This window comes from Mesoplodon mirus, assembly GCF_964341445.2.
Source record: "Mesoplodon mirus genome assembly, chromosome: 5".
Lineage (NCBI taxonomy): Eukaryota > Metazoa > Chordata > Mammalia > Artiodactyla > Ziphiidae > Mesoplodon > Mesoplodon mirus.
Window position 1 is genome coordinate 77,337,145 of NC_138980.1, and position 13,802 is coordinate 77,350,946.

General features: G+C 39.4%; 1 protein-coding gene across 1 annotated transcript in view; it reads right to left on the reverse strand.

The window, feature by feature from the left end:
* The window catches only part of SLC27A6 (solute carrier family 27 member 6), a 59,047-nt gene extending 45,586 nt beyond the window's left edge, over positions 1-13,461 (reverse strand). Inside the window, exons 1-2 of the mRNA XM_082623109.1 lie at positions 12,184-13,461; positions 1,949-2,152 (exon numbers count right to left, since the gene is read on the reverse strand). Of these exons, the coding sequence (XP_082479235.1) occupies positions 1,949-2,152; positions 12,184-12,709 (730 nt within the window). The 5' untranslated portion in view covers positions 12,710-13,461. The remainder of the gene's footprint in view (positions 1-1,948; positions 2,153-12,183) is intronic.
* Between the last annotated feature and the right edge of the window lie 341 nt (positions 13,462-13,802).

The following is a 13,802-nucleotide window of genomic DNA, read 5'->3' on the forward strand; positions in this document are numbered from 1 at the left end:
GGATGGAGAAATAGAGGGGTAAGCAGGGTACTTTTCTCTAAAATTTTTAAAACTATTAGAATTTTTCATCTCTGTGCTGTGTAACTTTAATACAAATAAATATCAAATAGAAAAAATTAATAGCGCTTTTGCTTTCAGCCTGTTGTGCAAATGTATCAAACACTCTGGTTTTAATCTTCAAGAACAAAAGATGTTAACAGTCTGCTCCACACTGTTCTCTTTTGGGGTGGGGAGGGGGGTTGGAGGGAGCGGAGAGTGGTAAAGATTGTTTTGAAGACCAAAGTCACTTTCTATTTTTACAAGAAAACACCATAAAGACAAATTGGTCAAGTAACTTCCCTTGGAAGTTTTCAAAGCATATAATTTCCAAAATTTTATTGTCTCTTTCAAAGTCCAAAGTCAGTCTGAATTTATGCTGGCGACTTGATACATATTAGCATTTCCTAGTTCATTTATCAAAGCTGTTGCAAACAAAGTCAAAAAGAAAACCATAGTCTACTCTCCAGTATAGAGGAGATCATTGTTAGCCTCCAAATAGGAAAAAGAAAAAGAAAAAAATAAGAAAATTTTACCAATGCAATAGTAGTTTTGCTTACAATACTACCTGTGCATAAGAAATTAGTACCAATATTTTTAATATGCCTCTAATTCAAACTCCCAGTCATCTTCAAATTAATTACAAAAGCTTACTTAGACTACCAAAGATATCATTCAATTTTTCTTAAGAACCAATTAAGTTTAACATTTCTTTTGAATTCTCAGGTAGTTTCATATTCTTTGTGTGTGTTGTTGTTTACCTAAAAAAAGGAAAGTTTAGTTACTTGATTCTATTTTGTATCCTTCCTCAAACCTGCAATGCCTTCAAGATTTCCTGTTTCTCACATGTTCCAGTCAACTTACGCAAAAGGAGGAGAGCCGGCTACAGGTGGTTAAATTGCAGCTACACTTGGATTGTGCTTAGGATTTAACATTTTATACAAGAATAAAGAAAATTATTTTAAAGTAGACTAATGGATTTTTTAACCCAGCAGGATAATTAGAAACTATTTAAACTAATCTTTTTATTTTATACATTATGCATCTAAGGAAAGCTAGCAAAGATCCTGCCAAAGAAGCTGGCCAAATTCCACACTCTGAGCAACCGGGTTGGGTCAAGTCTTCACACATTCCTGTGCCATTTGTACTACCAAACTTGAAGAAAATCTTTCCACATGAGACAACGGCCAAGTGAACATGGTGACTTGTCAAGTTAAAGTTAAAGCAATTACCTTTTTCATCCAAGTTTGGGAGTTCCAAGATCTAAGAACCCCAGGTCTTCTTGGATGCATGCTTTCTGAGATGTCTGGTGACTATGAAACCGAGTGCCCCTAAAACCAAGTTCTCTTACCAACTTTATGATTAATCTCTCTATATCCAAAGGTTTGTTCCCTTTTTTGTTCCCTCTGACCTCAATTCTGGGCTAACTGAACAATAATCAACCAGAGTCAGATGACTAAAATTGCTCTTGCGGATAACATTGTTAATGTACTAAAGTAGCTATTACAGATGTCATTAATGTGTAAACCCAGTTTGTTTCTCTGGGGCGAGATGAGCTCACAGACCCTCAAGCCATGGACCACCTGGTCAGAGAGTTGTAAACCAGAGACAGCCTGACTCCCCGAAGCTATCACAGAAATGTCACAAGATGATGATTAACCCTAGCTTCTTTCTTCTTCCCCTTTAAGAAACCCTTAACTCAAAGATCAAGTTGGAGTGGATCTGAGGCTGGGCGCCCTGCAATAAATCCTTACTGGGCTGCAGACTCCCACTGTCAGAGCTTGGCTTTCTGTGTCAAGGACACATGAGTTCTTTGCTCAGTTACAACTACACATGGCAGAGATTTGCCTGAAACTGCTGCTTTGCAAATACGCTGCATTCTTCTTAAGTTTCAAGAACAAATGGATCTTACCTGTTGTTCCAGAAGTGAAAATATAAAGATAAGGAGTCTTGAGGTTTGAGGCAACATGGTGGCTGTGTGGCACCTGACTGTCAGATGCTGTGCTCAGTTTTTCTTTGAGTGAAATTACGCCTTGTGGAACAGACTCTTTCATTGCCCAAACACTGATATCTCCTGGGAGGCTCGGAAGGATCTCTTCTATAGTTCCAAGCAAATCTGAAAGCCAAAGAGTTAGGAATAAGTAAATAAGACATAAATCTCAAAGCACTCACCTTGTGTGTTCTTTTGCATGTTGGAACAGGGATGATATGTAAATACAACGCTTACTTCCTTTTCATGTTGGATAAGGAACATCCCAGCCATTTTATGAGTATGTTTCAACATGACCAACAGAAAGGAAAATCTAGTTATTACCTGATTTAATCAATGTAAATAGCCCAATTCAAATTGAACTTCGGAGATTCCATTATCCAGATTGTGTTTTTTTCCCAAGTTTTAAATAAAACTCTATTTTCATACTTTGCTTTAAATTTAAATTCAGGACACTGCACTAAACATTCTCCTTGAAATACAACTCAGTAGCTCATTATTCCAAAAAGCCATCTGTCTGTCATTGTTTAGTTCTACTATAATGTAATGATCCAGGAGAAACACCTGACTGGATTCACAAGATTCACAAGATTATGGCTTAGAGACCTTTTCAGAGTGAAAAGTTAAATGAGGAGATTCAGAGATACTCTTTTCTCTGGATTAGAATAATTAAAGGTAAAAGGTCTTTGAAAGCAAAAGGAGAAAAAGAATGCCTTCCAGAAAAGGCAGTAGGATCCACGGTGCACAGGAGGCTATGACAATGGCAGGTGAGAGCAGGCTGGTGAAAGCAGAGCCTGTGTCAGCAGCAGTGGGATCCAAGGCCTGGCTAGAACCAACATCAAGCAAAAAAGAAGGCAGAGGACTAGAAAAGCCAGAAACACAGGTGTCTTCAGGCCTGAAGAGCTTAGGGGTCCTCACAAGGTCAAGGGTCTGGGTTGAAATTCAGACTGGAGAAAGGAAAAGGGATACTTCTCTCAGGAAGCATCTACTGTACACATTAACAAACGAGCAACTGTGGAAGGGAGACTGTGCTGAGTCACTCTGGGAGACTGAATTAGACCTTCTTAATTTGATCTTTAATGTAGGAGAAACTGTTGTCTGTCCAGGAGGAGGGTAGTGGTAGAGAAGGAGGGAGATGGAAAGTGGGTGCAGGTCCTGGAGAAGGAAATATTCAGCGTGAAGGTATCTAGCACTCTATGGGGTACAAAAGAAGCAGAACATTGGCATTCCTTGGATGAGGTGGAAGCGAGCGAGGCATCATTTTTTTTTCCAGAGTAGAGAGACAAACAGTTATTTATATGCTTTAAATTCTTTTAAAATGTAACACTCCTTTCCTTTGACATGGATCTTTAACAGTGAAGATCCACTTTCATGTTCTACATGAGTGCTCCAGTTTTATTTTCGTATTATAATACATCATACTTTTCTAAGATAAAAGCGATTTCTGGGTGCTATATTATTTATCTTAAAATCTACATTAACATCCATGGGGATATTAAGCAGTGGCCTTTTAGAGTTAATGTAAGGAATGCCAAAGATTACCAGCAACCACCAGAAGCTAGAAGAGGCAAGGAAAGATTCTTTCTTAGACCCTTCAGAGGGAGCATGGCCCTGCAGATACTTTGATTTTGTACTTTTAGCCCCCAAATCAGTGAGGGGATGAATTTCTGTCATTTTAAGCTACCCAGTTTGTGTTATTTTATTACACCAGCCCTAGGAAACTAATTCAACCAAGGTCACAAGTTGGTGGACAGAACTGTTAGTCTAACCTAACTCTAAAATCTATATATTACCTCATTAAAGAAATCAATGATTAAAAATATTATTAAATGTAAAATATACCCTGGTCAGAATGATAAGGTCCATGTAAATATAAACCTGCCCATCTAAATAATTACATTTTAAAATAATTTTTAAACAAAAAATAAAAAATAATCACCAGATATATTCTATTTTGAAGCTGAATTCAGGGTGCTGCATTAAACATCTTCCCGGAAATGTAAATCACTGTCTTGTTATTTCAAAAAGCCATCTGTCAGCCCTGACTTAGTTCTACTATAATACAAAACATTTGAAAAAAAACTCATGATTTACCGCCTCAAAATCTATAACCCAAATTGTTCACAAAGAAGCAACAAGAGAAATAAATCAAATAGGACTAGGAAATTCACAATAAAACCTGCAAGAAAACTGTGAAAACAGAAAAATGATAAGGAGTTGAAATATCAGGGTTGGGGAGGCAAACTGGGGTTTGAAATTTTTTGAGTTAATTTTTATTTCTTTAAAAAATCCAAATAAAATAACCTGTAAGATTCCAGAGAAAAATCTATTTGTACTGAGCATACACAGCATGCTGCTGTATACAGATTGCTTTGGTGAGAAGGAGAAGTGAAAAATTACAAGGAATGCCAGGGGAAGAACAAGTCATAAATAAATGAAAAAGCAGGACAAGCAAATGATCTGCACTTTGTATCTTCTTTTAATTTTTAGCACTAGATTTTGTTTAAATGATTCTCCTGGGCATTCTGAACGTATAAGGATAAGTCTCTGACTTGACCCATTTCATTACCTTAATTTCAAATTTCTCACCTGGAATTGTAAATTCACAGCACAAACTTTATGTATTCTTAATAATATGTGTGTCTAAATTGGCAAAATAAGTACAAAGAAAGTTACAATATGATTAACTGTGGCCCCAAATCTTTGTTAGAACTGTAGAGTCTAAAAAATCAGAGTACTTACAGAGTGATGACTTTTACAAGAAAAAGGAAGTGAGTGGATTTCCTAGGAATCAGAGGAGATACAATTTAATCTCCTTCATATATTACAATTAAATTGACTTAGCTGAGACATTTAGAATTATCAAACAGAATTTTATCTAACCAAATTATTTCTTCAATAGTGGTAGGAAGTGTGGATGAGGATAGTGAAAATTGAAATGAAAATTTGAAAAGTCTTGTAGGGGATAAAGAATCATTATTTACTTATCACTGTCAATCTTTCTTAATCAAATGGAAAGTTTTAGTGTCATTTTGCAAGTAAATTTTAAATATTAAGTCCCACCAAAAAATAGCATGTGTTTAAATACTTCATGGAAACTTGTTTGTGTTTCATGAAGATTTACTCCTTAGTGAAGTGTCCTACCATTGAAACCCATAGAATTGTAAGCACCTCAAAATGATGCCTGTCCCTACTCCATCCTTTCACTGACTGTGCCTGGCACACACACCATAGGTGCTGGATATGGAATGGAGCTCTGTCCATGGGATCCACTGTAGGTGCAGGTCTTATCAGTAAATTACCATAAGAAAATGAGACAGACACAATTCTAAGAGATTTAACAAAGTCTGCACTACAGGAGAAGACTGAATCTCTCTTTTCAAAGCAATAGATCTTTCCTGGAAATACACACTGTTCCTCGCATTTGCAAGGCACTGTGTTAGGAGGGGTTGCAAGCATAAAAAGAGGTAAATTATGATCTCTGCTTACAATCCTTTAGTGCTGTTTGTACAAATTAATTTCTTGTTTCTACATCATTATAATGCCTCTTATTCACATTTCTAAGACTATGAAATCAATGAGTAAAAATGTAATATATTCCTCTAATATGCCATTAGTGTGAATTATGTTATTCATTCTGCATTAAAAACTCTTTTTTTAAAAAAAACTGAGGTATAGTTGATTTACAATGTTGTGTTAGTTTTCTGGTGTACAGAGAAGCGATTCAGTTATGCATACCTATATATTCTTTTTCATTATAGGTTATTATAAGACACTGAATGTAGTTTCCTGTGCTATACAGTAGGACCTTGTTGTTTAGCTATTTTATATATAGTAGTGTGTATCTGCTAATCTAAAACTCCTAATATATCCCTCCCCCCTTTCCCCTTTGGTAACCATAAGTTTGTTTTCTATGTCTGTGAGTCTGTTTCTGTTTTGTAAATAAGTCCATTTGTATCATTTTTTTTCGATTCCACATATAAGTAATATCATATGATGTTTGTGTTTCTCTGACTTACAAAAATTATTTTTAAATTATCTTATTCTATATAAAACAAACTAATAGGTATCTCAAAGGTATTGCTTGTAGCTCTTAAAACACTGGCAAACATTTAACTTTAAACTTTTATGTGTTAATACAACTAATATGAAATTCATCTGCACAGGGTTAACTTGAGCTTTCCATAATGCAAAGCAATATTCACACAGAAACCAAAGTGAAGTTGTAGGTCTCATCACATGCTCATAACTACCATCCTACTGCTTAACAGCAGCTCAACAGGTTTCTCAAAGAACACATGGGTAGGCTATGGTGTCTAAGAAAACTGATGCTTAAGTAAGCAATGTCCTAAAGCAACGTATATCATGATGTAGATAACAATACTTCTTATCAGGCCAGAAACTAATTTCATCATCAATAATGTGCCAGCTATTTTTACAAATATTAGTTTATTGATAATCATAACCCTAGGAAGTACACTGGAGCATAAGCCTTTCAACTGTGCTAACATATTCTTCCCCGAAGCACCTTTATTAACTGCCCTGAATACGAGCACACAAGTTTGTAAATGGGTTTATGGGTTTTCACTTTCAGCTGTCCCCACATCTTGTGGGGAGTAGACAGTGTATTTATTATTGGCAAAATTGTGCAAGAAAATAAAAAGTAGAATAGTTCATTTGACATTATTTCCAACACATCTCCTACTGCCAGTAAATAATTATTACTCAGATGTGTGTTTCTCCCATTCAGCCATGCCACTTCTCTGAGGAGGCACAATCCCTCTTTAAATTGTTTTTGCTCCTGTCAGTATTCAAGCACCATTCCCTTACAGTAAACACATGTTCAACATATACTGTACATAAGAATCCCAGGGTCGGTATCCTCATGATCAGTGAAGAAAATAACACATGCTTAGAACACTACCTTTTCCGACTAGTAAACCAGGAAGCCACTTAACCTTCCAATCAAAATCAGTTATTTTCTTTTGGAATGGAGGTAATCCTTGACAGAGCTGAGTCTAAAATGGGAAAAAAAATTGCAAAACAGCCATTCATTCTACTACACATAAAAATTAAAATAGATATGTGAGGCTATCATAGTACATGGATAAAATACTACAGGTTCACATGAGCCATGTCTTATCTATCTGAATATGTATTACTTTCTATAGAACTTTCTACAGAATTTAAAGGGTCTTATTTTTCCTCTACCTCTTCCTTTTGGTCTTTGAACAGAAGATGCCTTTATGGTTGAAAGTCATTTGGAGAATTACAATGGCTTGATTGTTAACTGGAATATTTGCCCTGCACAGTCTGAATGCAACAGATCATAAAAATGAACAGGGCAATGCTGCATGCATTACTGTAAGTTTAGAGAGCTGACAGAGGATTGTACTTCTTGTGAATAGAAACACAAAACTCTTCCGAGAATGTGGAGACACAAAACACCACTGAATATAAAGTAAAAAGGTTCTGGATAATATCAATATATATTTTTTAGTTATCCACTTATAATTATAATGATTTAATATGTGATATATTGAGAAAGGAGAGAGTGAGAAATACACACATGCAAGTAAATCTGAAATTCTGTGGATGTTTAGTCTAAACACTAAAGACTACAAAGTCTAAAATGCTTTGACTTTTGGGGAGTCATGATTCTAACATTTAGCAACATTGATATAAAATAACACAACCAGAAATTCCATTGATATATCTACTGCCAAAATCAGCTACCAAAAGAACAGCAGAGGGACAATTCATGGGCAAAAATAGGCAAGTAAGTAAACAGTTAGTGAATGCCCATATGTACCTTACAGTTTTTCATTAGGTCATTCAATCACCTATTCATTCATTCAGGCAATAAATATTTATTGAGCATCTCCTTTACACTAAGTTCTGAGAACTTAGCAGCAAACAAAACAAACTTCCTTCTCTAAGAGCTTACATCTGAGTTCTTGGCCTATTCCTCAGAGGCACACAAATATCTATACGTGAATTGGCAAAAAGATCTTTACCATTCCATTGAGTCACTGGGATAGCCACAGCATACAGTGACTGAGGCAAGAGGATTGGTGGGAAAAGTGCTGAAACAAAGTGGACGAATGGATGGAAGATGACAGAGAGAGAAGGAAAAGGAGCAGGGCAGAGGGAGGGGTGGAAAGTGAAGGGAAGAGGAAAGGAAAAGATGGAGATGAGGGAATGGGCAGGAGCAGAAATGAGGAGAAAGACAAAGGTATACCCAACAGGTTTTGAGATTTAGCATCAGAAAATCCAGGCTCCAGTTCCCATACTGCCTCTCCTAGAAGTAGGAGCTTAACAAGATTACTTGCCCACTCCCGACCATGCTTCCCTCATCTTTAAAACCAGGCTATGGCTGTGGTGAGGATGACATAAGACAACGTGTCTAAAAACAGCTTGTTATTTACACAGTACTTTAAAAATGGAAGAGATTATTATTTATTATTACCATTATTCTTATTATTGCTAAATATGTCAAAGGATATAATTACAAAAACTTTTAAAAGCTATACACAAACATCTCAACATTTTTCTCTTTGTTCCAAGTAAAGAGAAGAGCATATCTAGGTGGATGATAATCTTGGCAGCAGGCACTATTTGCAATATCAGAGTTGAAATATTGGGGGGAAAGAACTAGGTTTAATACAAGACTATTTAATTTTCAGTAAGTGCTGAAATTTTCCAGGGAAAGTTGGGATGCCACCTGACACATCTTCTAAACGAAACTATACAGATATAAAGCTTTTTTGCAACTATTTTTGAATCTTCAGAATGAGAAATAGGAATAATAGTTTTATAAACATTTAAATTTTTTCTAGTTATCTGTGCATGAAAAACCTGATGTCTTAATATTGGCAACTTTAATTTTACTATTTTTATATAACTGGAATGCAATTTTTTTCATGGTTATATCAAAAGGGGATTAACAGAGCCAGAAACCATTGGGCTACAGTGTATAATACAGCAGAGTCTTACATCAGATACCAGGTTTTGAGTCTTCTCTGTACCTACTAAGCTGTGTCACCCTAGACACCCTAGATGAATTTCTTTCCCTTTCAGTTTCCAAAATATAGCTCTGTACCTGCCTCTCAGAATCACTGGGAGTGCCTTTTACACAGTCAGTCTTGAGTAAATGGCAACATTCGTATTTCTGTTAATGACAATTAGAGCAAGAATAACATTTATTTCCCTGGTGGCTTAGTTGATACAGACAGAACTATCAGACACCTGCCATGATTAAAATGTCACCTATCACCATGGACCACCATGGACAATATCTGCCCTGCATATAAAACCTGTTTGACACTGTTTTTATATAATTTATGAAAAATAACATTTTGCTAAGACACAGCAAAGTGAAATGTTAAAGGTCCTATCCCAAACAGATAGTCCGACTCACTAGTCTTTCTTACAGCTAACACCAAATTAGAATGTAGCAGCAAAATCCAAATGAGATCCCTTAGTAAAAGCCCCCGATGACTCTATAATGATAACAGCAATTGTGTTAATTCACCAAGGATTTACTTTGTACATACTAGGCACTCAGCTAGGCACTTTACAAAAGCTGTCATTTAATCCTCAGAATTACACTGTGAAGGAGATGGTATTATCACCATTTTACAGCTGAGCAAAGCAAGACTCAGGGCAGCTGATAATCTTATCTTCAATCACACAGCTAAGAAGTGGCAGATCGTAAGTGAAGCCTGGGACTGTCTGGCTTACCTTGACCTAAACCACTTGACTGGTCTTTCCACCTGATACACTCTCCCTGGGGATATAATGATTTCATAATACATCTCCATTAGAAACATCCAATGAGAATTTAAGACCTCTGAAATGGAAAGTTCTAAAAGCTATATGTATAAATTGTTCATGGATTAGACTCAAGATGCCAAGAATACGGTTTTCAGGGTAAGAGCTTCAAATACAAAAAAGTGACCGTGATCTAAGCCATGATGTTTTACAAAACAAAACAAAACAAAACTAGTAATTAATAAAAATAGAACTGTCCTACCTTTGAAAAACATAAGCAATATATGTATTTTGGAGGTATGCTAAAAAGAACTGTTACTAGGATTTAAGGTTGATTTCTCCAGGTACCTACTTACTGAGCAAAGCAATTAAATGTTTTTGGCTTAAAATTCCAACAAAACCTGACTGGTAGTGGTAAAAACAAAAACAAGGAAACTATGCAATTAGTTATTGGCAAGCAAAGCAAAAACTGGCACAAGTAAAACTACAAAATTAATTGGTTCTAATTAGGCAAGAACTTGGTCAAGAGCAAAGTTTGAAAACTCTGTTTTGAGAGGTAACCAGCCCTATGCCCTTCAAGAGGAGTCCCTCAGGAGACAGGATATGGGATGTTTCTCAGCTTGGCCTCAACATCATGGCCACAGAAATCTTTTCAGAGATATCGTGGCCCTTCTAGTTTGCCCTTCTAAAGGGACTTTATGGCTTTACTAATTTTTTCCACAATTTAAGGTTTAGATTTGCTCCAGAAACTGCAATCTAAATTAGAACAAGCAACTAAAATGTCAGAATATATCCAGAGATGCACTGTGATAGTTTTCCCTGCTGCATTCATATTATCACTGCCCCTGCACTAAAGGCAAATATTGCTTCACCATGTTATCAAAATTCTGTGTGACTCCTTTATCCTACTTATTTCTACAGTTCAGAGAGACTTTATCATACTCGTTAACTTCCTTCCAAGGTGAAGAGGAGCTGAATTTCAATCTTGGAGGTATTACTGTTGAATGGAAAAAAAAATGAACAAAAATACACAATAGAGGCCTTCTGGCTTCTCCACTCCTATAACATAAGATAAAATCAGTGCTTAAGAGTAATAAGGGATAGATTGGGAGTTTGGGATTGACATGTACACACTGCTATATTTAAGATAAAATGCCTTTCTATGAAAAAAATATCATCATAAAATAAAAAGAGTAAACATTTTTGCTATTTCATCAGGTCACAAACTGAGCTGGAAGGACAACTGGAACAAGCAAAAGTGAAAGCCTTGAATAACTAACCTTTCTACTATATACTGCCTAATTCATTTTCGTGTGACGTGCAATTATTATATAATAAAGGTTACACGGAAAGTACTGTACTTTAGACACCACTGGTGTATAAATGTAGATTCCCCCCCCCATACCTCTCTGTGAATCTAAAACTTCTATATGAGGTGTCAGTATATATCTATTAACCTAAAATACTTAAATATTTTCACTAAGGTCCTTGCCATGATCCTCCTCATGCTCCACCTTCCTACCCCCATGCAAGAAGCATAACCACTTAGATTATACCAAAGCATCAGTTTTCATACCGCACTTCCACTTTGTTATGCAACCCATCTTACTAGGTCCTTCATTAGTTAGGCACTCACCCAAAGACTTTTCTTTGTAGTTCACTGTCAGTATATGTATGCAAAGCCTAAATCAAAGGGGAGCGGGAAGAAGTTTAGCACTTACTGAAATAAAGAAAATGATGCACAGGTTGGGGTGGGAGAAGGGAGAGAAAGAGGCTGAGAGTCTGCCAAGAGCCCGCCACTGGCTGGGAGGTGGGAGCCCAACCTTGCCAGGCAAATCCTAGCTTGCAGGCAGTGCAGAATAAGAGCAGACATGAAGACTGGCATTCATGCACTTGCGATTAAACATGTTTCTTCTGCAAAGGCAGTGAACCCTGATGATGTTACTATTCGAGGCAGTAGGTATTCCACAATGAAATCAGGATCCCTTTCCTCCTCGTCAAATAATCTTGTCAGATCAAAATTTAGAACTTACCAAGCTCTATATCTCTGCGTTCTTGCACTCACTGAGGGTATCAAGAAAGGTAAAATGCGCACCCCTCCCCCCCACCCGCCTTCGCTAAAATAATAAGCAGCAGAGATTTCAGGAGTCTTAAAAAGCTGTCCTAATAATTAGTAATTTACAACAGAGTAAGTGATTGAAGTGGGAGAGGGGGAATTAAACCACTAGCCATAGAATTATGAAACTACTTTGTACCCTTAACATGCACACTTCATCACACACCCAGAATATTAGTTGTGAATTGATTCTAACAAAAAACTGAGGGGGCAGGGGTAGGAGGCAGAGTTGCCATTCTGCACAAGCCGACCACACCCCATACTCTACCTGCACCCACCACGAGGGCCCTTGGCTCACAGCTGCGGATGCAATGCAGGAGGGAGAGGGAGTGAATGTTGGAGTTGAGGAAGGCCACCACGCAGCCCAGCTTGGCCAGGCCGAACCACACGTGAATGAAATCAGGCTCATTGCTCATTAGCAGAGCCACGGTATCGCCCCTTTTCAGCGTGGAATGGTTCAGGAAGACATGGGCCACTCTACTACTCCTCTTGTCCACATCCTGATAGGTGTAGATATCTCCCTCATAGATGATGAAAGGTTTCTGAGGCTGCTTCTTGGCATGCATCAGGAATTTATCCAGGACAGTGACCAGCTCCCCTTTCAGTCTGTACATCTCCATCTGAAATCCACAGCGTACCACCTTCAGCAGGTACCAGAAGTCGTCCCAGAAGTAAGGGTACAGGAGTTTCTGCATGAAGCTCAGGAAAACCATTCCAGCCCCTAGTCCTGTTAGCCATGACAGGAGCATGGGGGCCACAGGGCCAGAAGGCAGCTCTGATCCCGGCCCTGCCATTGTCCTCTTCTAGGTGCACCTCTCCTCGGAGACAGCTGGTCTGCAATGTGCAAGGCTAGCACCTGCAGCTCGTCCCAACCTTGGGAAGAAGGGAATCTTGCGAAACAGAATCAGAAGTTTGCACAGAAGACGCCCCAAGGAGTGCCGGGGATCAGGCGTGGGACAACTGGTGGATGAGCAGACAGCCCATGAGATAAGCTCAGGGCCTCGGGATCTATGAATCGAGCACAGCCCCCTCGCCTCCGAACCACGACGGCGGCCCCGGCCCTGCGGCTTTCTCAGGCGCCTGCCAGTCCTCCCCAGGCTGGTTGGGTTAGTCCCCGGTGCCTTGTAAGCCCCTGAGCAAACCCCACTGCAGTCACGGGCAGATGCCGTCCTCGTCGAGGTAGTCTTTCCGGTGCCTGCAACTTGGAGGATGAATTCGAGCTGAGAGAAGCTGGGGTGGCGACTGCTTAGAAACGCACCGGCTTCCCGCTTTGATCCACCAGAAACCGCGCAGGGTGAAGCGGCCACGCCTCCGTCCCGGGTGTCCCAGTCTCGTGGGATCCGGGCCGCGCAGCGCCGCCCCGCGCCGCAGCCGCAGCCCAGCGCCCGGGAGCTCCCCTCGGGCACGTCGGGTCCCCGCGGGGCTCCCAGGTGACCGCCGCGCCCGCTGGAAGAGTTGCCTTCTACGCCGGCCGCGGCTCCCCTCCGAGGGTTCTTGAGCCGGTGTAGCTCTGCTCCGAGCCACGGAGGAGCTGTTGCCCGCCTCCGGCCCGCCTCCAGGCTTCCAGCCAACTCCTGCTCAGACCGCGGCCGCTGGAGCGGCTCTGGCCCCCTCGCCGGCTCCTCCCTTGGCGCACGTCAAGTCCAGCCCCCCCGGCGAGTGTGCTGCGACCGGAGTCCCAGGAGGGAAAGCCGCATGGCATGGGGTCGAGGGGAACCAGGCTGCTGGAACAGGGTCGGGGAGTTCATTCATTCAATAAATAGTCAATACAGGAAAGTAAACTAGAGGCTAGAGAGGCGAGGGGAAGAATTAAAGAAAAAACCCCAAAACTGCCGTAGGGGGCAGGGGGGAGGCAGGGAACAGGGAGACAGGCAACAACAAAAAAGA